Raw genomic sequence first — 24,693 nt, forward strand, 5'->3', positions numbered from 1 at the left:
AACCATACCTTTGTTCGAATATGCTCTTGGGTGTCTCGCTTTTCTCTGAAAGGCCTCGAACAAGAGCGAACTCCCCCCGTGCCACAGTGCACGAGCATTGAGCATTACCGTGGCCGTGTGGAATGCACTGAGCCACGGCGCTTTCCAAACATGGGGCTCTGCTCCAGGCTCTGGTGTTCCTGGAACAGTCGCCTGATTTTCGTCTCCAAGACCTTCAGCCACTAAACTGTCTTGATAAGGAAACGGATGACACTTAACTGGGGAAGAAGCTGCAATCGGAGCGATATCAAGAGTTCTCTAATCCAGCAAATCACTTCTGCTGGGGAAATGAGCAGCTGAAGTCGGTTTTTTTTAATTTTTTGGTCTGGACCAAATCAAATGATGCAGAAAAATCAAAGAGAGTTTTAGTGAGTTAAATCAGGACCAGTTGCTCCATGTTTAATGACTAGGTTGGCAAAGAGGCATAGTGCTTCTGTAGCTACGATGGTCTGAAATAACCAAGGACATGGTTTGTAGGGAAAGATAATATTTTTTTTGACCTGACTAATGAAGCTGAGAGAAAAACAGGAAAACTTGTAGGCTTATAAGCCCTTCTTCAGGACAGGAAAAGAACTCATAACCTTGTCCATGGCTGCTTTGAGGTTAACTCGGTTGTGCTGGTCACTCAGGTGGTTTCAGTGAAAAGGTGGCAGAGATCCACAGAGCAGGGGAAGCGCCGGCCAGGAGAGAGTGCGTTATGTCAGTAGATCTCAAGCTCCTTTGGTGGTATCTACTTTTATTGGCATGGTTGTGTCCTATTTTACCAGCTGAATCTCCAGATGGAAATGGCGCTTGTGGATTGTTTTGAACAGCACACAAGAGCTGTGCTGAGCATCCCCACGCTGCAGCCCTGCATCGCTCGGCGCAGGAGGCCCCGGAGCAGCTGCAGCCAGCGCCTGTCGTTTCTGCAGATCCTATCTCCACATCAGGCCTGTTCATAGGCAGCCTCATGTTTGGGTTTCCATTCAATATTCCTCGGCTCCAGTCTCCAAGACTACAAGCCGACATACAACCCCTCCTCCCACTCCTGTTTTCAAAGAAAGAAAAACACTGTGAAAAGAAGCTACCTGATTTCTGGGCAGTTTTCAAAGCAGAAAGAAAGGCAGCACTGGCAGCTCTCACCCCACGCATGCCGCAGGCTCTGCTCCAGCCACAGCTCCGGCCAGCTCCCGGCCAGGCTGAGCCGTGGTGCTCCAGGTGCTCCATCCTCATGTGAGCAGGAGAGCACCTTCCCCACCTTTGCAAGTGCAGGGTGTGGAGGAGCGACAAAAAGTTTTTAAGGGCAAAATAGGGGGTGTTGGAGTAGTTAACTACCTGGGGCTTCATTCAAGTCATTTTGCAAATGCTGGGTTTGTTTGGAAATTCAGTGGTGGGGAAGGAGCCGGAGCGACCTGCCTTGGGAACCTGTGCTGGCCCCGCTCCCTGGCCGAGGAGGGAGGAAGATCGCCAGCTTTGCATTGGTGCTTGGGGTCTCATTTGTTTATTTGCTTATGGAATAGTCTTCTTTTAATGACTCGATTTAAATGGGGGCTTCCTTCCTTATCTGGCACGGAGAGCAGGTCAGCATCTTCTGCCGGCCCTGCACACTGGGGCACTGAGGTCTCCTCAGCTGGGGATATGAGATGGACATACGCATGTCAGCATGGGCCCAGGTGGGTGCTTCTTCCCCAGCACAGCGTGCCAGGCATCGTCCCACTGAGGTCCCTGGAGTCCCATGGGTGTGAAACCAGGTCCTCAGCCGTGTCTGACCACTGCGCCTGCGGTAGGCACTGCCGCCAGCCCTGTGCCAGTGCCTGCCAGGGGCCACAAGCCTTCACATGGTGCCAAAGGAACGGGACCCCCAGCGGCTCTCCTGGCTCCCTGGGGTGTGCAGGAAGAGCTGGGGGTGTGTGCAGAGGAGGAGGAGGAAGATGAAGAAGTGGAGGAAGGCAGACCCAGTTGCTCACCACAGCGGGAGCTGAGGCCAGGCTCGATGATGGTGTGGCAGGAGCACCTACAAAGAAACCAGAGTTAAATGCAATTGTGTGGCTTCATTTGTGTCAGGAAACAGAGGATGCACCTGAAATGCCTTTTTTTTTTTTTCTCTCCTATTGTTTGGGACTTTTATTCCAGGGCAATGTTACTGTGCTCTTTCCATCAGCAGGTGCCGTGTTTGGGGTGCCCTCTCCGCAAAAGAGAGTTTTTGCTAAGGTTATCCCTGCTTACGCCCATGGTGAACTTGATCCAGTGTTTATGTGTCACATCATCTGCATTCCCATGGCAAACAACCAAGATGCTGCAAAGATAAACCACGGTGGCTGGGGAGGGGGGTGTAAACAACCCCATCAGCTGCTCCACCAGCACCATGTGGAGACAGGCTGGGATGTGCATGCGGCCCCACAAGTGCAGCAAATGACCCGCTTTGGGTTAAACCCAGCACCACCAACTGCAGCGAAGCAAGCAGCGGTGTTTGTCCAAGGGGAGATTATGGTGCAAGAGTTATTTTAATCCTGCGGTGACGCATCATGACTCACCACAGAGTTTGGTCGTTTGACTATTTTGAAGATGCGTCAGGTTCCCTGTGAAGGTGAAGGATGGTGTTTCACACTGGGGAATGAGCTGCCATTTTTTTCAGCTGCCTAAACCTCTGCAAACGCAGGCCCAGCCGCTGGGTGCAGGCACGGCATGGCATTGCTTGGCACGGCATGGCATTGCTTGGCATGGCATGGCACAGCAAGGTACAGGATGGCACGGCATGTTCGCCCCCTGCCCCCATCTTCACATTGCACTCGGCTTTGCCTTGCACACGGGGAACTGCAAAGAAGAGGGGAGCGGTACCCATCGCTCAGGAGCCGCATTCCCCATCAGCTTCAGGGGTGCAGCGTCGCCAAGGGCCGGTCACAGTGCGAGGAATGCTCAGACACCAATGTTTTATGGGAAAGTTTGATTAAAAAAAAATTATTTATAACATGACAATTACATGCAGGTGTTTAAAAGGCGTTTCAGCACTGTGCCATTTATTCCTGATGCCTGGGGGGGCTTTTTCGTGGGTGTGCTGTGAACCCCAGCACTGAGGAAGCCACCCCACGGTGCTGCTGCCGAGCTCATCTGTTACAGGCAATAAAATCCGTATTGATTCCGCTTGCGCTTGGCCCAGACCCTGCACCAGGATTCAGCTTCTCTGCTGCCTTAGCAGGCCTGAAAACATTTCTGTTTTGGCAGCACTTTCCAACAAACAGCAAATCCTCAAGATTTTCTTCTTGGCACTGACCAAAGCATTTTTTCAGTGATTGATTTTCTCTGTTGAGATTCAGAGAAAGGCAACCCTCGTTTCTAGGAATCCCGAGGACCACAGGTTGGCCCCTCGTGCAGGATGATGCTGTGCAGGCAGGGCGCCCCTGCCTGCGCCCCATCCTGGGGGGCCCGGGGATGCACTTTCTTGCCCGCAGCTGCCAGGCCGGGGGAGGACAGGCAGGGAGGTCCCTGTGTATGGCACGGGGTGACGGTGGGTGCAGGGCTGGCCCTGGGTGCCCTTGGGGACCCCCAGGTGCATGGGGGCACGGCTGGCAGGCAGGTGGGGTGATGGTGTGATGCAGTGTGCCCCGGAGGGGTCTGGGGTGTGATGGTGCCTGTGTGGGGCAGCATGTACCCCATGTGGGAGCAGTGGCAGGTACCCCACGAGGGGAGACAGTGGTGGGCACAACTTGGGAGGGGGAGCATCAGCAGGCATCCCTGGGGGGGGACACGGACATGACAGCAGCAGGCACCCCATGGGGGAGCAGTGGTAGGTACCCCACGAGGGGGGACAGTGGCAGGCACAACGCGGGAGGGGGAGCATCAGCAGGTACCTCTCGGGGTCACAGCGGCAGGTATCCCCGGGGGGGAACAGTGGCAGCTACCCGCCGGGGGGGGGACCGTGGCAGGCACACCACAGAGGGGGACAGTGGCAGGTACCCTACGGTGGGGCAGGGACACCGGCAGGCACCCAGCGGTGGGGGGACCGTGGCAGGTACCCCATGGAGGGGAGCAGTGGCAGGTGCCCCCGGGGGGGGACAGCAGCAGGTATCCCGGGGGGTCACAGCGGCAGGTACCCCCGGGGGGGACAGCGGCAGATATCCCGGGGGGGGACAGCGGCGGGTACCCCCGGGGGGGGACAGTGGCAGCTACCCCCCGGGGGGGGGGGACCGCGGCAGGCACCCCACAGAGGGGGACAGCGGCAGGTACCCTCCGGTGGGGCAGGGACACCGGCAGGCACCCCACGGGGGGGGACAGCGGCAGGTACCCCCGGGGGGGACAGCGGCAGGCACCCCCCCCGGCGCGTGCCGAGCCCCGGCAGGGGGTGCCGGGCGCTCCCCGCGGGCCCGTGCCGTGCCGCTCCGTGCCGTGCCGTGCCGCTCCGTGCCGCGCCGCTCGGGGCCGTGGGAGGCGGCGGAGGCGGCCCCCGCTAATTGCATAAGCGGGACGTCAATGCCCGCGGGAGGCGCGGGGGAAGCGCGGGAAGATGGCGCCCCGCGCCCCGCCGCACGCCGCTCCCCGCCGCGGGCCCCGGGCGGGCGGGCGCTGAGCCGGGCCGGCGGCGGCAGAGGGCGGCCGGCGGTAAGGGCAGCGCGGCGCGGGCGGCGGGGCGCGCGGCGGGGGCGGCGGGGCCGCGGCCGGGCGGGCGGGCGGGCCGGGCCGGCAGCGCCTTTGAATGAGCCAATGGCGGCGGGGCCCGCGGCCGCGCTCCCGGGGCCGCCTGCTGCGTCCCCCGCTGCGCCCCCCGCCCGGCAGGTGCCGCCGGCCCCGGGGGACTGCGGCGGGGCGGGGGGTGGCCGGGTGCCCTCGCTCCCCTCCGCCGCCCGGCGCGGCACGGCAGCGGCGTGGCAGCTCCCACCCGTGACCGCGCGTCCCCCCGTGCCGCCCCTCCGCCGGGCGCGCTCCCGGCACCGGGCAGCGGGGGGGGGGGGGGGGCGCGCGGACCCCCCACCGCTTTCATAATCGCGGTGGCGGGGCGCGCTGCGGGGGACATGTCGCGGCTCGCTCCTGCCAGCCCCCGCCCCCCCCCCGCCGCCAGCCGCCTGCTCTCGGTCGCTCCCGGTTTACCGTAAGTTTGGCCGCTCCTGCCCGCCCGGGAAACGGCAGCGAAGGGCGCGGGCAGGGGGTGGCCGCAGCACGGGGGGGCGTTCGCGGTGTGACCGGCGGCGTGAGCCCACGCGTGGGGCCGTGTCGGGAGCGCAAAGAGGGGGGGGGGGGGCTGGTAAAGCAACTTTTGGGGCGTTCCAGTGATGCGCGTTGGGATGGCGGGGGGTGGGGGGCTGCCCCCTTCCCTGCAGCCCCTCCGCGGCAAACCCGCTTCCAGCCGCTGTCCCGGTGGCTCGGGAGCCTGCGAAGCTGCTGGGGAATTGTCAATTCAAACCCACGTGAATTGTCAAGGTATTATGGCTGCGGTGCCCTGTGCGAGGCCGAGCCTGTCCCTGTGCCACTCGCCGTGTCCCTGTGCCACTCGGCAGGGTGGCCCCACTGCGGGAGCCCAGGCAGCCGAGGGGTTATTTCTTTTTTAAGAAGTTTCTATAATTAATTCCTGCTCAAGAGCAGCAAAGATTGCAGCGATCCCTTTGATTCCACTTAAACAAACCCGGCTCATCAGCACTTGTTCTGCGGGTCCTGAGCCCCCCCCGCTAGCGGTGCTGAACCAGCTCCAGGCTCGGTGCTCCCGGGGATAACCCTCCGGGATGCTGTGCTTGGCCGCTGGCGCCTTGTGGCGTGGGTGACTGCACGGTGACAGTGACGAGTGTGTGCATCCCCCCCAGGCTCTGCTGATGGAGACCGCCAAGCTTAACCCCATCATCCGGGATGTCTACGCGGCCGCGGGCCGTGTCCAGCGCGCGCCGGCCGGTGCCTCGGTGCAGAGGGGCAGCAGCTGCCGGGAGCTCATGGTCAAGCTGATGGAGGGGCAGTACGTGCTGTGCCGCTGGACCGATGGGCTCTGTTACCTTGGGAAGATCAAAAGGGTAATGTGGGCACCCAAAAGGGTAATGTGGGCACCCAAAAGGGTAATGTGGGCACCCAAGGTGTAGCTAGTGCCCTTCCCTGGGTTGGCTTGTGGCTCGGAGGGGTCCTGGCCTGGGCTGCAGCATGTCTTTGGGCAGTGGGGGATGTTGGGTTGATGTCCTGCCCCTGGGTGTCACACCCCAAATGCACCCGACTCAGGGCTGGTCCCCCACGGTAAATGGGGAAGTGTTGGGAATGGGAGGTGATGCCCAGTGGTTCATCCCGCTCTCCATGCAGGTGAGCGGCTCCAAGCAGAGCTGCCTCGTCACGTTTGAGGACAACTCCAAGTACTGGGTCCTCTGGAAGGACATCCAGCATGGTGAGTGCTGCCCCATCCTCCCTTCCCACCACCGTGCTGGGAGGTTCTTCCCAGTACCATGGAGATGTGGCTGTGCCTTGGTCTCTCCGACTCTGCCATCCCTGTCCCGCAGCCGGTGTCCCTGGGGAGGAGCCCAAGTGCATCGTCTGCCTGGGAAAGACATCAGGTCCCATGAACGAAATCCTCATCTGCGGGAAGTGTGGGCTGGGTGAGTGTGGGCGCATCACCCTGGGGTTGGCCATGTACCCCCCCCAGGGGTGGGGGTCCGGCCAGCCTGGCAGTGCTGATGCCGAGCCCTCCTGCAGGTTATCACCAGCAGTGCCATGTCCCGGTGGCGAGTGGTGGCGAGGGCCCCCTGGGGACACCGTGGTTCTGCCGCCGCTGCATATTTGCCCTGGCCGTGCGGGTGAGTGGGGCTGCCCGGGGTTGCCAGCTCCGTGTACCACCCGCCCTCAGCACGGCGGTGCAGGATGTGGCCCCCCGGGCAGCTGCGCTGACCCCCATCCCGCTCGCCCCTGCAGAAGGGGGGTGCCCTGAAGAAGGGAGCCATTGCCAAGACACTGCAAGCTGTCAAGATGGTGCTGTCCTACAACCCCGACCTGCTCGAGTGGGACTCCCCGCACCGGACCAACCAGCAGCAGTGCTACTGCTACTGTGGGGGCCCCGGCGAGTAAGACCCTGCCTGCTGGGGGGTTATCGTGCTCGGTTTTGTGGGGAAAGGCATTTACAAAAGGAAGATGGGATTGAGGGAGGGGATTTTTTGCCCCCAAAAGGGAAGTCTCCAGCTTGCAGGGCACTATGCTCAAGCCAGTGGCTTTGCTGCCCACGCTGCCTCTGCCACCTGGGTCTCCACTCACTCCTGGAGACATCGTTTGTACCCACTGCCGTGGCTGCAGAAAGTACAAGTTAGGACTTTCTCTCCCTGGCTGGGGGGGTCGGTGCCTGGGAGGGGGAATGGGGCAGTGGCTGCTACATGCTGCCCTTGCTGTCACCCACCTCCTTTCCCTCCCTAGGTGGTACCTGAAGATGCTGCAGTGCTACCGCTGCCGGCAGTGGTTCCACGAAGCCTGCACCCAGTGCCTCAGCGACCCCATGATGTTCGGAGACAGGTATGTCCCTTCCAGACCTTGCTGGGCTGCATGTTGGAGCTGGCTTCTCAGGGGGGTACTCATGCAGACACATCCCCAGCCTGGATCTCCCTCCCCGGGGGGCTCATGCACAGACACATCCCCAGCCTGTATCTCCCTGATCTGGCTGGGGCACCGATGTGGATGAGCCACCCCAGCAGCAGGCGGGTGGCCCCATCCCACAGAGCCCTGCTTCTCCCTGCAGTGCTGTCACTGGTGGCGCCTGGAGGAGCACTGTCCTCCCCCCAGCCCATCCCCAGGCCCTGCATGACTGCGGGGATGACCCCCACCCCCAGTGCTCTCCCTCCCCACTGTTTTCCAGATTCTATGTGTTTTTCTGCTCCGTATGCAACCAGGGACCTGAATACATCAAGCGCCTGCCCTTGAGATGGTAAGAAACATCCCCAGCTCCTTCGGGACATGCCGGGGTGGCCGCAGGGCATCAGTAGCATGAGTTCACAGAGCGTTTCCTACTCACCCCAGCCCAGCCTTGAGCTGGGGCTTTTGCTCAGCCACGGGCCCTGGGTCTGCAGCTCCTCCTGCCCGGCCCTGCAGGTTTCCATGTTTCCCGGGAAGCTGTTTCTCCATATGCCCCAAACCTACTGTTTGTCCGGCAGCCAAGGGACACGTTAAGCCAGGGGATAACTGCGAAAGGCAATCCGGTGACAAGTCATCAAGCTCTGTGATTAAATACAAGTTTACAAGTGGTACCATCTAGCGTACCTTCATGGTCTCAAAGCGCTTTATAACGCATATTAACAGCGCCAACAGCCCAGCTTTTCCCTGCTGTTCCCCTTGTGCTCAGCCCTGTTACTGGTGCTAATGAGCTGCTGGGATGCAGCTGGCTCAGGGATGTTGCATGGAGCAGTGCTGCAGGCTGGAAGAAGAATAAAGCAAATCCTGCAGGATACATTGCATGGATTTCATTTTCAGAGATGCAGGTGTAAAATCCCACTGGATAGATTGGGTTGTTTAAGTAGACAGTGTAAGTCTGAGTAAGAGCTATCCTGCTCCCGTACCTAACTGCAGCCAGAGCACACAGCTGGGGCTTATTAAAAAGCTGGAAAACTGGGCATTCATCCTTGGAGCGGCATGTCCTCCAGCTCCTGGGCTCAGGGTCTCTGTGTCTGGGGTTCCCCCCAGCTTCAGGCAGCATCACACCACTCCCCAAAGCTCAAGGGATGCTGTCCTGGCTATGGCATCCCCTGGGATGCACCTCTGAGCTGGGTTGCCTCAGCTGCAAGGTGTGGGGATGTCCCAGCTTCCAGTGGGTGGGTTTTGGGAGGCTGTGCTGGGGGCTGCACCGGAGCAGCACTGGCAGAGCAGAGCATCGTGGTGGGTACCATCCTGCCGGGTTGAGGGTAGGCTGCTGACCCTCTCACCCACTTTGCTCCCGCAGGGTGGATGTTGTCCATCTCGCTCTCTACAACCTGGGTGTACAGAGCAAGAAGAAGTACTTTGACTTTGAGGAGATTTTGGCTTTCGTGAACCATCACTGGGATCCGCTGCAGCTTGGGAAGGTAAAAACACACAGCTTGGGCTCACCGGTGCTGCTGGGGATGTAAGCTGTAAGATGCAGCCAGCTGTGCCTGAAGCCTCAGCTGGGAGGGATGGGACCCTCCTTTCCTACAGCAGCTGAGGCTGGGGTGGAAGGGGGCCATGCTTTGGGAGTGCCTGCTCACTTGTGGCCAGCTGGTCCTCAGCTGGTCCCCTGCAGGGAAGGAGCTTTAAAACACCTGCCCAGTTCCTCTGGGTGGGCAGGAGCACCTGGCCTGGGGTGTTTGCACCCACTGGGAACACACAGCAGCTCCCATGTGCTGTTCACCTGGCTCCGGGTTGGTGTCAGTGGGGTGTCCCCAGTGGGCAGTGTCAGCGGTGGAGGATGGCGGATGCTGCTCCCTGAGCTGGGAATGGTGTCAGCCCCTGGGCACGGACCCTGGGCAGAGCCAAGGGACCTTTCCCAGGGCTGGGGTGCAGCTGGGATGGGCAGAGGGTGAAGGGTGGGAAGGGATGTGCTCATGCAGCAGCCCTGCATCGATGAGTTTGGGCATCTCTGCAAAACCCTGCTTCGTGCAGCACTTGGCATGAGTGGCTCCTGCTCAAAATTAGCTTAATCGCTTTTCTCTGTGTGCTGGGATTTCCCTTTGTTTGGGTGCCATACCTGACAAGTTTCCCAGTCAGAGCTAGAGCTAGGAGAAGTGCTAACGCCAAGGGTCGCTGGAAGCCAGTCACTGTGCCGGGATGGATCGGTTCTGCCCTGCACCGAGGGCCGCCGGTGCCAAAGGCTGTGTGGCTCTGGGCTTTGGCATCTCTCCCTCCCTGACCTCGGGCAGGAGCCGAAACCTGGAGTTCGGGTTCCCCCGTCTGTTTAGTTTTTGCATAACCACAGCGGGCACCGAGCCCTGCCTGACCTCTGCCATCTCCGCAGCTGACGGGCACCCCCATCTCCGAGCGCGGCCCCCACCTCCTCAACGCCCTCAACAGCTACAAAAGCAGGTGAGCCCCCAGCACGGTGGGGTGAGGGACAGGGTGGGATGCAGGATGCTCCTGTGGCCCCCCCCAGCTGAGGGCTGTTTCCTCCCCTCTGCCACCCAGGTTTCTGTGTGGGAAGGAAATTAAAAAGAAGAAATGCATCTTCCGCTTGCGGATCCGCGTTCCTCCAAACCCCCCTAGCAAGGTGCTGCCAGAGAAAGCCCCCGGCATGGGTGACGGCAGCTCCTGCGAGCTGAAGAAGAGGGGAAAAAGCAAATACGTCCATAAAGACAGGTGAGCAGCCAAATTTGCCTGGGCACCCCCCGCTGCTGCAGCACCCCATGCCCATGCTCCCCTGGGATGGCTTGGCAGCCTCAGCTCCCCCCTGCTTTGCAGCCTGCTGCCCCGGCAGCTCCAGCAGCAGAAGCGGCGAGCGGCGCGGCGCAAGAGGGCCAAGTTCCTGCTGGAGGATGCAATTCCCAGCGTGAGTCCTTCACTCCCTCTTCTGTGCAGCCATCCTGGGATTTAGCAGCCGAGTGGGACCCCCCTGGCCCCTCCATCCTTGGGGCTCCCCACGAGGTTCCCTGGCTTGTGCAGGCAGAGAGAGCACCCATCCCTCGCCCTGGGGTTTGCAAATGCTCCGTGCCAAGCCTGCTTCCCAGGGGCCGTGGGAAGGAGCGCGGTGGTGCCAGGGCAGGGGGTGACGGCGCCGGGACCGTGGGCAGCACCGTGCCGCTCAGGGGTGACGAGTGAGCTTGTTTTCATGGCACAGAGTGACTTCACCTCCGCCTGGAGCACCAACCACCACCTGGCCAGCATCTTTGACTTCACACTGGATGAAATTCAGAGCCTGAAAAGGTCCGTGTGGCTGGGCCTGGGGGTGTGAGTGGTGAGGGGGGAGCGGTTTCAACACCCCAGTGTGAAGGGAGAGCTGGGGTGGCGGTGGGGGGCCGGGGTGCCCCTTGCTCCGGGCTGGGGCTGATGCTGCATCCCATCCCCAGTGCCAGCTCGGGACAGACTTTCCTGTCAGATGTGGACTCCACAGATGCTGCCAGCACCTCAGGCTCCGCCACCACGAGCCTCTCCTACGAGTCCAGGTGAGGGCTGTGCCCCTTGCCCCCTTCCAGAAGGGTCCCAGTGGCATGGCCAGGGGGACAAGGGACTGCCCCAGCGCCCTGGCACAGGAATGTCCTGCACTGGGGACCCTTTCCCCCTCGCTTCCCAAAGCGGGCTGGCGGTCCCAAAGCAGCGCCGCCTTGCTCGTTGTGCAGGGTTGGAGCCATTGGTTTCAGTGGAATTCCCGGTGTGCTCCTTCTAGGCTCGCCGGGCGGCGGGCACAGCCAGCATGGTGGGGGACACCTTTTGGGTGCTGCCCTCACCCCTCCTCTGTCCCCTCCCTCACAGCCGGAGGACCGTGGGCAGCCGCAAGCGCAAGCTGGCAGTGCCAGCCTATGCCTCGGTGGGGGCGAAGAGGAGAGGTGGGGAGGTGGGCAGGCGCCTGGCTGGGGGCACCCCTGAGGGCAGCGAGGCAGCCTGTGGCCCGGACCGCCCGGACGATGCTATTGACAGCCACACCTTCGAGAGCATCAGCGAGGATGACTCCTCGCTCTCCCACCTCAAGTCCTCCATCAGCAGCTACTTCGGGGCGGCGGGCAGGCTGGTCTGCGGCGAGAAGTACCAGGTGCTGGCGCGGCGGGTGACGCTGGAGGGGAAGGTGCAGTACCTGGTGGAGTGGGAAGGCACGACCCCTTACTGAACGCCACCCGCCCCTAAACCTTTCCCGGAGCCGAACCAGAGGAGATAGGGATGATGGGGAAAGTCTCATCGTGAAGCAGAGGAGGGATGCTGGGAGGGCTGAGACCCCTCTGTGCTGGGGGTCCCAGCTGGAGCCGGCTCCCCGGGATCCACCGCGGGTGGAGGCAGTGCCTGAGCTGGCGCTGTCGGCAGTGCTGCCCAGGGGTGAAGCCCCCAGCCTTGCTGCCGTAATTTTTTTATGTTAACAATTATTATTTTAGTGGCCATGTATATGCAAAGAGCGTGGCCCAGCTGCGCTTTCCCGATGGAGCCTTTGGCCAAACCCAGGGCACCATCGCAGTGCCAGTAAGAGCAGCGAGTGGGTCTGGCCTTTCCCAGAGGATCCCCCCAGCGTGGCTGGGTGCCCCTGGGGAAGCCCCTTTGGGGGTCTCATCCCATGACCTGGACTGCGTGTGGTAATGCACCAGCGCCATTTCCCTGTTCTTCTGACAATCATTGTGTTGGAAGAGATGAGTCAAAAGATACACCCTTGCCTTAAAACCACCGTGGGCATTTCACAGACTGGAGCCCGAGGCCTTTGTTCCTCCAGGAATCTTCATTCTGAACGTGCCAAATGAGCAGACAAACCAAAAAGGCCGAAGAGGACAGTGGGGGCATGGGGAGAGGGTTGTACTGGGGTCCCCGTGGCCATCCCCATGGCCTCGTGGCTGTGCCTCGCTGGAGAGCGATTGCGCTTTCTGCTCCCGACGTAGCGTCGATGTTTGTGAGGGTGGGGGGTCTGTTTGTCTGCCGAAGAGAAGGAGCAGCCCCCTTCTTTAACTAAAGCAATACTGCCAGGTTGTTCAGGAGCAAAGCAGTTGTCTTTTTTTTAAAAAAATAACCTAGTATCGTCAGACATATTTGTTAGATTTCTTTTCTAAGATATATATATATATATTTAATGTTGTCCTCGTCTGTCCCCTATCACTACATGGCTGTCCCATGGGGATGGAGGGTGGCGATGCTGGGGGGGGTGCATGGTTCTGCTCTGTCAGCACACCCTGTGCCTGTAGCCCCATCGTTGTTCCTGTGTGTGCTTGTGGGATCTGCCGACTGGTGATTGAAAAGGCGGTTTTATTGAAAATATACCGAAAAAAATTTGTTGGTGTAATTGGCATGAGAGAGTAGGTGGCGTTTGCAAACCAGAGGCCAAAGTGTGGCCGTTAAAAATCAACTTCTGCTTCAGCTACTGCTAAAATAACATAGTGGGACACCCTGTGTGGAGGGGAGTTGCCAGTTGCGTTAATTCCCCTAGCAGGCACCAGGCCTTTGCACAGCTGTGAGGTGGCGATGCCTCGAGCTGCTTCAGTCCTGTAGTAGGAGCCTGAATATTTGGCTTAGCAGGAAAAAGCATTTTAACTCCTTTCTGACAGTTTGCCCAGTGCCATGTGCCTGGTGGTGTGCTTGATGGAGGAGCTGTTGACCGCTGGTGCGGGGTGAGGTCCGGGGGAGAAGGCTCCATCCAGCTCCAGCCATGAGATGGTTTGAGCCGAGTGGGGTCAGATGTGCCTTGGGGAGAGGTGCTTGGCACCCTCAGGGTCTGCATCTCAGCTTATCCCAGGACGAGCATCTCTGGAGGGGCCCCATCCTTTTGGGAGACGCGCTGCCAGGACCCCTCATCCCTGGCAAGGAGGGGTGCAGCTCCTGCAGCCAGCCAGGTCACCCCCCTCCTGTCTTGGCTTTGTCACCAAAGGATTGATTTCAGTATTTCCCTTTGACCAGTGCCTATGAAGCCCTTGTTATTGTCAGAGTTGCTGCCGGAGGGGCCGGGGGCTGCCAAAAGCTGTGCCAGGGCCGAGCAGGGTTATTCCCGTGGGATGTGCCAATGGACATTGCACTTGTGGCAGTACCCATAACACGTGGCCCTGGTTCCTCTGCTCTCCCTCTCTGTTCCCTCTCCCCCTGGCCTCTTGCAGAGAACTGAATGTGGAGCCTTTAAAAATATTTTTGTTGCAGAGTATATTTTGCATTAGCTGTAATAGATACTATAACGAGTCTGTGCACCTTCTAAAAATTTATGAGTTCAGGTTGCTGCTTGTAATAACCAACTCTTGTTATACCCAAGTTGTAATTAATATGTCTGATGTACAATTAAAAAGACATTTTTTTCTAACATAGCTGGTTCTTTGTAGTGGCAGGACTACTGAGTTTGGGTGCTGGAGGTCAGTGTGTGCTCCTGGGCAGATGCCCAGTGCCCACCACAATGCGGCTGGTGCTGCTGGGTCATGCTGTGCCAAGGTGAGGTGTGCCCTCGGCCGGAGAGGTGCTGCTGTGGAGCACAAGAACGGCAGAAGGATGCAAAGGGAGGAATGTGGGTGCAGCCGTGAAAGGTGTGGGGACAGCAGGGGACAGGGACACCCTTTGCAGTGATGGGTTTTGTAGAGGGGGGTGGCCCTCACTCAGTCCTACTGACTGGTGAGGTCCCAAATAGCCTCCATCCACTTAACCTTAGCTTAAAGCTTGGACACAGATCTCCAGAGGTCCCTTCCAACCCTGACCATTCTGTGCTGCCGTGATAACTGCACAACATAGCACTGACAGGGCTAAGCAAAGCTCAGCTTTGGGTGCGGTGCCAGTGTGGCCTGGGGGTGCTGGTGTTCACTTGATGTGCTTTGTTCCTTTTTGCCAGATGAGGTGCCTAGCTGGTACCCTGTTTCTTTGGATTTAGCGCTAAAATCTTTCCTGCTCTCAGAGTTCAGACCACGTTCACTCCTGTCTTGCCTTTCCTGCCCCTGTGAGCCTTCCCCACGCTACCTCTGGTGGTTGGTGGGGCCACGCAAGCCCAGGGACCCAGCTCTTGATGCCTGCAAAATGCCTTGTACCACTTCTCCATAAGCCCAAGATGAGCAGGCGGGAGCTCTGCGTGGGTCAGCATCAGGCCAGAGAGAGCCGCTGCAAACTCATGATGGGCCCTTCCTCCTGCCCAGCTCACTGTGGACACTGTGCCTGCAAACTGCAACAACACGTGAGCCTGCCCAGGTAAGAAAATTTCCCGTTTATTCCCTTCTCAGTCACATAAGTAACTCAATATTGTTCCATAAGTTATAGCCCATTAAAATATCAACATGAACATTTCTTTCCAAGGTTAAACTTGGCCTGGGTAGAAAGCCACCATCTCGGTGTGGGCAGGGGATGCAGGGTGATGCCCCGCAGCTGGGTGATGCCCTGGTCCCACCAGCACTTGGTTTCCCTGAACTGGCAGAGGATGCTGCCCAGCTCAGCCTGGCTCTCCCCGGCTCGGCAGGTAGGGCAGGGTCAGCACATGCGCTGCTTGCAGCTCCTGGTAAATGCTCACTTTTTTTTTTTTTTTGAAAAAAACACGAGTTTGCTGTTTCCTTGGAATTTGTAAGACTCGAACCAGCATGTTGCATGACAGCAGGAGAGGGCATGAGCTGGCACATTGCAGGGTGCCTGGCCACATCCTGCTGCCTGCGGGCTGGGGAAGCAGGAGGCAGAGCAGAGCAGGATGCTGCAGCAGCCACTGCAGGGGAGCAGAGGGCCAGGCAGGGTTTCAGGTGCTGGCTGTGGGGATGCACGGCGCTGGAGGGGCTGCCAGCCCCTGGCTTCCAGCTAGCATTTGCTGCTGGTGGCCTAAGACAGCCCCCAAATGCTGCAGTGTCCTGACATGAGCATCTCTGTATCCTCTGCAGCAGTCCTAGGTGGATGTAGCCCTTCCTCACTTCAGCCTGCGTCACCTCCGGGCTGCTCAGTGCTCCCTGGAGCACAGGGTCAGGCCAAGGAGGGGATGTCTCGAGTGCAAATGCAATTTCTAATCCCAAACTTCTGCATTATAGCAAACTCGTGAAGCTATAAGCTGCCTCCCCACGTGCATGTAACTCCTGCCTGTACAGGGAGACCGGTGTGGCTTCAGGTTTCACCTGGTCTCCCCAAAAGCGAGGCGCTTTCTGCACTTCTTAGTCCGGTGGGACACTTTCCTCTATCCATTTGAGGTAGAGAGGGTTTCCTTGGTCAATAGGCAGGCTGATGATTTCAGGAATTTCAAAGGGATGGATGGATCTAAAGTGGAAACAGACGCCAAGGAACAGTGTCACTGACAGCCCCGCGGCGGAACAGAGGTCTCTGCTCCCAGCTGTGCGCGCCAGCCCTGCACCACGCTCTCCGCTGACTTCAAAGCACCCGCATCTTCTTTTGGCCATGTGAGAATTTTGCTTTGAGTTTGGGGTTTACCACAGCCAGCAGCTGACTGCCAGGGGCCCTGGCCCGAAGCTGGCTGCACTCACCACTCAGTGCTTGGGAAATGCAGGAAACCCTGCCAGGAGGCAGCCAGGGAATGACCTGCATTAGGAGAAGGAGAATACCTCGTTGTACCCAGTAAGGAGGGGCTGGCTGAAGCCCAACTGTTGGTGTTCCTGCCAACCTTCTCTTTTTTGCTCATGCCACCTCTGGGGTCTTCTGGCTCATAAGGTATATTAGGAGGAGTAAAACCTGCCCTGGGTGGGAAATGGCTCAAGGAACCCAACTCCCAAAGCTGAGCTGGAGATGGCAGCCTACCTTGGACTGGTAACCCAGTGCTCTTGCAGAGCCAGAGCCTCACCTGACGTAGTTGGACAATTCGCCTATTTTGGATGTCCTTGTTTTCACTAACTGTGGAGAGTAAAAGAAACAAAACAGAACAAAAAACAAGGGAGAAGTGAAGGGGATGGAGCAATCCTGCTTGCACAGTTCCACTGCACCCATCCAACATAGCTGGCGGTGCAATAGGAGCCCTTCCTGGGCTCTTCCCCAGGGGATACCCCCTGTGGTGGCAACATGAGGGGCTGAGCCAGGCTGCTACACCCAGCTGCCACTGCCATGCCCTCAGGCAGGTACTTGGGGTCCCTGGGTACTGTCCCACATCTCGGGCAGGTTATGCCACCCTCCCTAAACCACCCTGCAGCCCCTTTTGGCTGGGGCAGTCTGGGATGGGGATTTTCGTGATGGGGGGAATTGTCACTTACCAGTAGTATTTCAGTGGATTCTTCCAGTTCCCCTTTCCAGAAATACCTAGATTTAAAAGAAGTGAAGCATCAGCAAATACAGCTCTGGCTGCAGCCATGCCAAGCCCCCAGGGGGGTTAGTTTTCCTGCTTGGTGCTTTCTGCCTGTGGTTGCTCCTTTGCAAATCAGTGCTTGAGAAGCATCGCTGGCCCCAAAAGTCTGCCGTGCACATAACTGAGCACCCCAGATTTACAGACTAGAGCCTCCTTGCCTGTGCCAGCCTTGGGAGAGCTGCCCAGGGAGGATGGCAAGGCAAAGGAGTGGGACTGGGGTGATTCTGGGTGCTGTGTGGTGGTGGTCCTGCTCCAAGCCGTGCCTGGGGGCTGGTGCCTGGAGGGACTGTATCATGGCTGTAGCTGGGAGGCTGAGCACGACAGCATCATGGTTTTTTTCCTCTCCTTCCCTGCAGGAGAGGAGATGTACTTCTTGTGAGTCAGATATGACCTTTCAAAACATTTATGTTGACAGAAGGCCATCGTGATTTCATCTGCACGCCAGGTCCCTGCATGAATAGGCATTTGGAGACGTTGTGGTGTCTCCTGAACCGGGCACAGAGGAAAAACCTGCAGGGCTGTGGGTAAGCAACTTGGCTCCAGCTGTTCCGGCTCGTGGGGAATGAAGCATAAGGGGGAGAAGAACATTACTGGGTTTTCCCTATTTTAGCAGCCTCATAGCTGGGCTATGGAAGAGCCTGGGGGCTGCACGGTGAGGAAACCCTCCTGTGGGGAGGCTGTGGCATAGGGACCCACTCCCCGCTTCCAGCAGGGCTAGGTCAGGGTGCTGCTATGAGCAAAAGGCTGTTTTGGGGCTTTGTTCTTTAACCCCTCTGACACCCTTTGTATGGGTGGCTGAGGATACCTGCAGAGCATGGCTTGTTGTAGTTCAAGGTCAAAGATAACTTCGTCCTTCCTGAAAGTGCTGCTTAATACTGTAAAAGCCTTTTCTGGTCACTATCTTAGCTTCTTTTTAGATCCTCTAAAAACAAGTGCTGTGTCCTCAGGACCATAAATCACCTTGCTCTTTGCTAGCTCTCCATGTAGCCAAGTCACCAATAAATAAACGGTCCCCTCTGGCAGTCGGAGCCTCTGCACTCCTTAAGAAACTTCGTGTACTTTGCACGGGTGAGGATCATCTCTACCCTCTGTAACAACAAACAGACCCAGTCGCCTTCTGGAAACTGCCTCCTCCCCACGGGATGTCCACCTCCCCCTCCCCCCCCTCCCCTCCCCCGCCCAGGGATCCTGGCTTTGCCTCCTCCATTAGGGAATATTCAGCCCGACTTACAAGGCTGAGCTCTTCGGCAGGATGTTCACGTAGGCAGCCAGCTTCTTATCCATGATGGCCCTGGGTGAGAGAGGAGGGGGTGTCAGTGCCTGCCCCCAGCTCGCTGCGCCTCAGTGCTTGCCCCCAGCCATGGGGACATTCCCTTGTGCTGCCCCTGACCGCCAGCAGCAGCTTTGACATTAGAGACATGGGATTTGGAGTTAATTATTACCCTGAGAAAGCAAAGGCAAAGGTGACCTCTAGCTGGAAAGGCTTCATTCAGCTCAGTCCGCCTGGCACGGCTCTGGGACCCTCCTGCTGTCCCTCCCTGCTAAGCAGGAAGGTTGGGTGATGTTCCTGGCCTGGAGTAGCACAAGGGACCTGTGCTTTGCACAATGCAAGGACCCTGCCCAGCACCAGCCCCGTGCCCATCTGGCTGCAGGGACACCAGGGCTGAGCCGTGGGGTCGCAAGAACCGGGGCTGGGACGGATGCAAAGGGGTTTGTCTCCCAGTCAAACCGTGCCTCTTCCTCACATAGCAGACTAAATGTGGATCTCGTTAAATTAACAACATCAAGGTTTTTCTACCCAAAACATCCTAGAAATCTGAAGCCCAAATAAATTCCTTCCCTCTGGCTGCCTCCTTTAGCTGTGGGCTGATTTGTTATTGCAGAGCTGCTTGGCTCTGCCAGCAGAAGTGATATTTAAGTGATTAAAGAATACTGAAGCAATCTCAGGCTGGATTTTTAGAAGAAGTAGGTCAAATGTTGTGTTTTCTGACCACAGTAATGTCTGGGCCCTTCTCACGGAGATGGCAGCCCTATCCCTCTTGCAGGCAGCTCTGTTAAAGGCGCCGCGCTAGTGACTTCACCTTTGGTTTTCTTTAACACTGGCCTTGCTGGGCACTACTTTGTACCAAGTGCTTTAACAATGTAAACATTTAACTTCTAGATGACCTTGAACTGCAAAGAACATGGGAGTTATTAGATATTGGAAGGTTCGGTTCAACAGCCTACAAAAATTAACTCTTAGTGAGCTGAAGAATTAAAACCATTCCAATTAACTACTGTTCCAATGCAAACTCTCTCCAGAATGCTTTTCACTCCAAGCAAGTTAAAAATTTATTATCCTTTCATCCAGGGTATGATACATCCTATAGGCAACTACAAACGAAACTGTAAGAAACTCCTAGCTTTCAAAAAGACAAATTACAAACTGTAAAAATATGACAGATGTGGTGGCTGCCTAGCACACTCCCCAAGACGAGCAGAAGGACAAGAGGTGCCTCCCCCATGGCTGTCACCTGAAGATACCCCAGCCAGGGTGCTAATGTCCAGCTGCATCATACCTTGCAATCTGCCCTGTGAGCCTTAAGGAAAGCTGGGCTCTTGTTTGAATGTGCATAAGCTCCTTTGCACGTCTGCATTACCGGCTCTGCTTTCTCTGCCTGTCTGTAGGGTTTATACCTTGCAGCTCTGAGCAACCTCGTGGGGCTGCAGGACAGGGGGGACTCGGGAGCAGCCTGCGTGCTGGGAGGAAAGCAGCCCTTCCCCATATCATCCAACATCTTGCCGCTCCAGCAGTGCGCTAGAGAACCGGTGCCTGGACCCACCTAACTTGTGGGACTGGGTTTAGCATTTAAGCCCAGCAAGGCGATGGAGATAGGACGGAGCCGACGGCTCAGAGGCACCACGAGCTGAGAGAACAGCCGTCCGAGGAGGCTCCGGGTTGTTTGCTCTCACCATGTGTTGCCAGTTCTAGGCATTTAATGCTTGTAGAGCATCTTGAGTTAATCTGTAGACCAACAAACTGCAGCAGCATGAGCGGAGATATCCCTGCTGCGTTTGTCATGTCAAACACATGGCACAAATCATTTTGTTTTTGCTGCCTGCAACTTCCAAGTCAGTTTAGCGCAGGAACCTTTTGATTTGGGTGAGTACCTTCTAATTGCTTCTGCTCTGTCCCAATAAGCTGTGATCCTAACTGAGATCCTGAACTTTGTTCTAGCAAGCTGAGCGGAAACAAGCGGCCACCATGGGAACGGGAAACATTATAAGAAGCTGAACGTGATCTGTGGAAAACATCTGCATAATGCATGATATCTTTGGGTTGGGCACTTAATGTGTGTTTCTTTGTCCCTGCCTCACAATAGGCTCTGAATTGAGACAGATAAAATATTAATAAGCGGAAAAGCAAAGAAAATGACATGTACAAATCTAAGGCAGAACTGGAGGCTGAAGGGCTGCTTGGCTGATAGGTAAGTTATGCGAGATGCAGTTCACAGCAGGCACAGGGAAGAGGCTAGGTCTCCTGTGTGGACTTGGTTTTTTTTCTGAGCATTTGAAGTTATTAGTAATCTAGATAAACTGGGTTAGAACTGATGTAACAAACAAGCCAGATGCTGAATTCTACCTGCAGGTAGTCTGCTTTTACAAACCTTGAGCTCATTTTCCTTAAAACCAGCAGGAAAATTCCTCGCAGACTGATCCATCAGAGTGAGTGCTCCGCTGAGCAATGTAGAGGAAGAATAAACATGACAGCACAGGAAAAAGGTGTGTGGGAAAGTACATGTAGAAGCCCTGTGTCATCCCCTACAACCATGGCTCATTCATCCAAATTCCGGAACAAAGGAACAACTACTCCACCAGTAAAACCACAACCAAAGTACATACATCTCAGCAATGGGGAGTGATTTATTTCCTCTCCCTTCCCTGCAAGATAAGGAACAAAGAGTGGAAAACATTTGCAAAGCCGTCTAGATGAAGGATTTTCAAGAACTGAGGCTCTTTTCACCAGCCATGTACAGTTACTCCTTTTTTCAGAAGACATCAAGAAGTGCAGATATTATTCTATTTGAATTTCTTAATACAGTTGCAGTATTTAAGGTGACACAAAATCCCTTTCAGTAGCCTGTCAGTTCCTGAATGACTGTTTGGGAACACTTTACAGAAGATGGAGAGTTTTTGGCAAGTAGCAGGGAGAGCAGTGCAGGAGGTGTTGCAGGAAACTTAATGGTCCATCATAAACATTTCCCCAGTCAACATGGCTTCAGTATTTTGAACAAACCATCTATTGAGTCAGGGACTGACAGATGTGTGAAAGAAACTCTGCATGCAAAATATCATGCAAAGTATCTCATACATTAAAAGAGATGAAAAAAAAACCCCAAACCAACAAGGTAGAGCCCTCATTCCCTGAAGCTTGCTTGGTGAGCAGAGTGCTGGCCTCCTGGTGGTACCTCACAAGTGCCTGTTCTGTCTTTGCTGTGGACCACTTTCACCTTTTACCTACACCTCTCCTGAAATTTGTGGTCTGTGTTGTTCTAGAGAAGAAGAAAGACTGTGGCAGATCAGAGAACACGGGGCTGGGGCTTAATCCATCTGAGGACCTTGAGATTTAGGGCCATGGCTTTAAAATAGGTCTTGAAAATGAAAGGCAGCGGAATAAATTGAGAATTGGCTTAATGTTACCATGGCATTGACTTCAGAGGCAATTGTCAGCTTTCTTTTAGAAAGCACAGCTCTTGGTAAGTGGATATTTGATACAGAGAGAGCAGAAACAGAAAAGGAGTACCATTCAGGTAGAAGTATCAAGTACAGAGAACTACCGATCCGCTCGAGGGATAAGGCAAAGCTTTATTCCACAAGAAGCTGCTTTCGAACAATTTGAGCAGGCGAGCAAGGGAAGCGTCTCTGTACCTGGCAATATCCTTGGCAATCTGCTCGTTGAGGCAGTTGATGAAGGCAATGGAGTGGGTCCCAGGGACATAGCTGCCGGTGACAGCAGAGTGCAGCTGCAGAGCGAGACTCCTCAGCATCGGGTACATCAGCAAAGCCAGAGTCACCACCTAACGGCAAAACACGTGTCGATGTTAGGTGACATAGTGCATTTTGTAAGCCCAAGCGTTTACGTTGCCTGTGGCTCAAGGGAAGTCTCCAGTCTTCTTTCAACATCACAGTAATGCTAGCTGTAATGTACGTGAAAACACGCTCATAGGGAGGTTCGTTCCCCTCCATCGGGGCCAATTAGTACTGTGCCAAGTGCTTGGGGCAGGAAAGGGTCAGGTTTTGAGGCTGTATCAGCCCAGAGGTCCCCAGGTCCCTGCTGCGGGATGTCACCCCCCAGACTAACGGCGGTTACAGATCCCACTGCAAGGTCCCAGAAGCCATGACTGGCTTTCTGAAGAAAAATAAGGAGGTCAGTCACTGATGGTCTCTGTTGAAATGCATTTCTACTGCAAAAAGGAGCAAGAAGGCAACCACCAGGCGTGGCTCCCACACCAAGGACATCTTTCCTGCTGAGGACACATCCTGCAGCCATCCTTCAGCTGTGTGCCCAGGGTGAGGCATGTCCAGCCCTCTGGGAAACGGTGGGGATGGGACCTTCTGCCTCCCCGGGGATGTGGAGAGGAGGAGAGCAGTGTTGGGTAGGGGTAGGGGTATGGCCATGGGAAACAGATTTGGGCTGGACCTGATGCGGGAGCAGAGCTGTGGGAAGCCTGCAGTAATACAGTGTGTGCTGGGACCTGGAGAGCTTTTGTCCTGCCCCGTCAGCCCGGGATGATTACTCTCTTCTGCAGATAGATGTTGTGCAGCCCGCCCAGGCTATGATACAGACCCACACAGCAGGCAAGGGAAGGAAAGACTTAACTGCAGGTTTTAAGCCCATTTCTCTTATTTGAAATTGGATCCTTTGGGGCACAGAAACCCTAACAGGTTTTCTTTTAGCAGACCACACAGCCCAGGTCTGTAGGGCTGTCTCTGTCTGATGGAGCTGCAGAAAACTATAACGCTTTCTCCATGGGCTGGCACTGCAGTGGCAACAAGTTGGTTTTGATGTACATTAGATGCTATTCCTGGCAAGCCCCTTAGCTGCTCTTTGTGCTCACGTGCTATAAACACAGGCATGTAAAAATATATAATTATCTCAGTGGGGACATTGCTGGAATAGCAAGGTTAATTTGGTGTGCTGAGTAATAGCTGAAGGATGGTGCCCGCACCCTGGGCTGCAGCGCTCGCTGTCTCTGCACAGCTGCTCTTCCCTTTGTCTTTTGTCTCGTTTTTGAAATAAACAGCATCTGGCCCTTATTCAACTACAGTGAGAAAAAACATGCTTGTAAGTCTAAGAATATATTCCTTTTCCCCCCCTTACTTCCACCCTGCTTTGTCCTCTGAAAAACCTCCCATTACAGGGCCAATGTCAGAGTTTGTTTGTTTTTTTAAAAAAGATCGAATTAAAAAAAAAAATATCTCTCATTGTCACCACAAAGACAGGAGCTCCTTTCTGTCTGGAAAATGACTGATGTGCTGTGTTGGTTCTCTCCTCTTTTCCAATCCATTTGAAGAAATAGTCTTTGTCATCACAAGGTTTCTCATAATAATTTTAGAGCTTCTTTTGTGCTCTTTTTTTTCCACCAAGCCATTTAACAAATATTATGCAACAAATCCTTGAAGCTACTCACACAGTTACATGCCAAACAGAGATACACTGGTGTACCTATTTTTCCAGATTAGAATGTAATCATGCTCCTGCTCAGGAGAAAAAAAAATTAAATCCGACCTGTTCAGCATGTCAATCATTAATCTTCTTGGAAGGTGTATGAGCATGTGATGAGCAAATCCTCAGAAACATTTGTGATTGAATATTAGTACAAGAGTGACCACTCCCTTGTTTTTTGGGGTGTTCCCCCCCCCTTTTTTTTTTCTGAAAAGAAAGACAAAGCTCCCTATTTGCCAAGGGATGGTGCAAAAGTGAAGGAGTGAAACTTCAGGATTCCTACCTGGAAAACCAAATAAACTCACGACTGTTGAATGTTGAAGCGAACAAAACCAAAAAACCTGCTGGGAGATTTTAAGTATTTCACCGAAAAGCACTGACCAGCAAAATGACAGTTGAGTTTGGAGTCACTAAGACTTCTGCAATATTTGTTTTGCCTTTGGTAAACTAAAACCAGCTTTAGTTGCTTTTATAATTTAAATTACCATGTTAGGACTTTTTGCCTAGTTTTGATGAGGTTCTGTAGAAAAAAACCCCAACCAAACCCAAACACAACTAGCGGCAGACTACGCTGCGAGCTTCCTCAGCGCAAGTGGAAAAAAACTACTAAGAAATCTGCTTTGCTTTCTGGAGACGGAGAGTACATTCCTCCTGCATGGTCTTTTTTGCTTTTGCAGAGGTTCCCTTATAGACGGAGGCGTTTCCACGGTGGCTTGGGTTGACACCCTCCGCGCTCCCCAACGTGTCACCCGTGTCCCCCCACCCCAAGCACGGAGCCAGCCCCGGCAGCGCCGCAGGGCTCCCACTTACCAGCAGCAAGGTGCCCCGGCTGGGTCGGGGGCAGCCCTGGGCAGCGGGCAGCAGCAGGCAGCGCTGGCTCAGCCACTCCATCCCCCCAGCCGGCCGAGAGGCTGGGTCCCCTCTGTCCCTCCACCTGCTCTGCCCCCAGCTGGGATGGCTGCCTGGGAAAGCTGCCCGCAGGGAGCAGTAACTCCTCCTCCTCTTCCTCGCCAGCTGGTACCCGCCTGCCCCAGCGCTGGGCTGATGCACAGGCTGGTGGGCCAGCACGGTGTCCCCGCGGCGCTCCCTTGTCCCCATGAGCCCTCCCCTGTCACCCCGACCCTAGAACCCAGCACAGCCCGGCCTGCAAAGCTGGGGTGGGCAGCTGCCGGGGCCT

General features: G+C 56.0%; 2 protein-coding genes across 3 annotated transcripts; one reads left to right on the forward strand and one right to left on the reverse strand.

Annotated features, from left to right (window-relative positions):
* The first annotated feature begins 4,506 nt into the window (after positions 1-4,506).
* Positions 4,507-13,869, forward strand: PHF19 (PHD finger protein 19). 2 transcript variants are annotated; one of them, XM_037400104.1, is made up of 15 exons: positions 4,507-4,614; positions 5,808-6,008; positions 6,286-6,367; positions 6,480-6,575; positions 6,673-6,773; positions 6,889-7,037; positions 7,381-7,476; positions 7,817-7,885; positions 8,894-9,014; positions 9,923-9,990; positions 10,090-10,260; positions 10,363-10,450; positions 10,739-10,824; positions 10,968-11,063; positions 11,371-13,869. In XM_037400104.1, the coding sequence occupies exons 2-15, from the start codon at positions 5,817-5,819 to the stop codon at positions 11,720-11,722; spliced, it is 1,767 nt and encodes a 588-aa protein (XP_037256001.1). In that variant the 5' UTR covers positions 4,507-4,614; positions 5,808-5,816; the 3' UTR covers positions 11,723-13,869. The 2 variants fall into 2 exon arrangements, with proteins under 2 accessions (XP_037256001.1, XP_037256000.1); XM_037400103.1 differs by lacking the exon at positions 4,507-4,614 and adding an exon at positions 4,872-5,101.
* An 870-nt stretch (positions 13,870-14,739) lies between these two features.
* Positions 14,740-24,506, reverse strand: CUTA (cutA divalent cation tolerance homolog). The gene is made up of 6 exons (XM_037400105.1): positions 24,327-24,506; positions 21,719-21,867; positions 18,042-18,101; positions 16,719-16,764; positions 16,316-16,365; positions 14,740-15,777 (listed from the first exon to the last, which is right to left on the reverse strand). The coding sequence occupies exons 1-6, from the start codon at positions 24,405-24,407 to the stop codon at positions 15,675-15,677; spliced, it is 489 nt and encodes a 162-aa protein (XP_037256002.1). The 5' UTR covers positions 24,408-24,506; the 3' UTR covers positions 14,740-15,674.
* Between the last annotated feature and the right edge of the window lie 187 nt (positions 24,507-24,693).

This window comes from Falco rusticolus, chromosome 9 (assembly GCF_015220075.1).
Source record: "Falco rusticolus isolate bFalRus1 chromosome 9, bFalRus1.pri, whole genome shotgun sequence".
NCBI classification, from domain to species: Eukaryota; Metazoa; Chordata; class Aves; order Falconiformes; family Falconidae; genus Falco; species Falco rusticolus.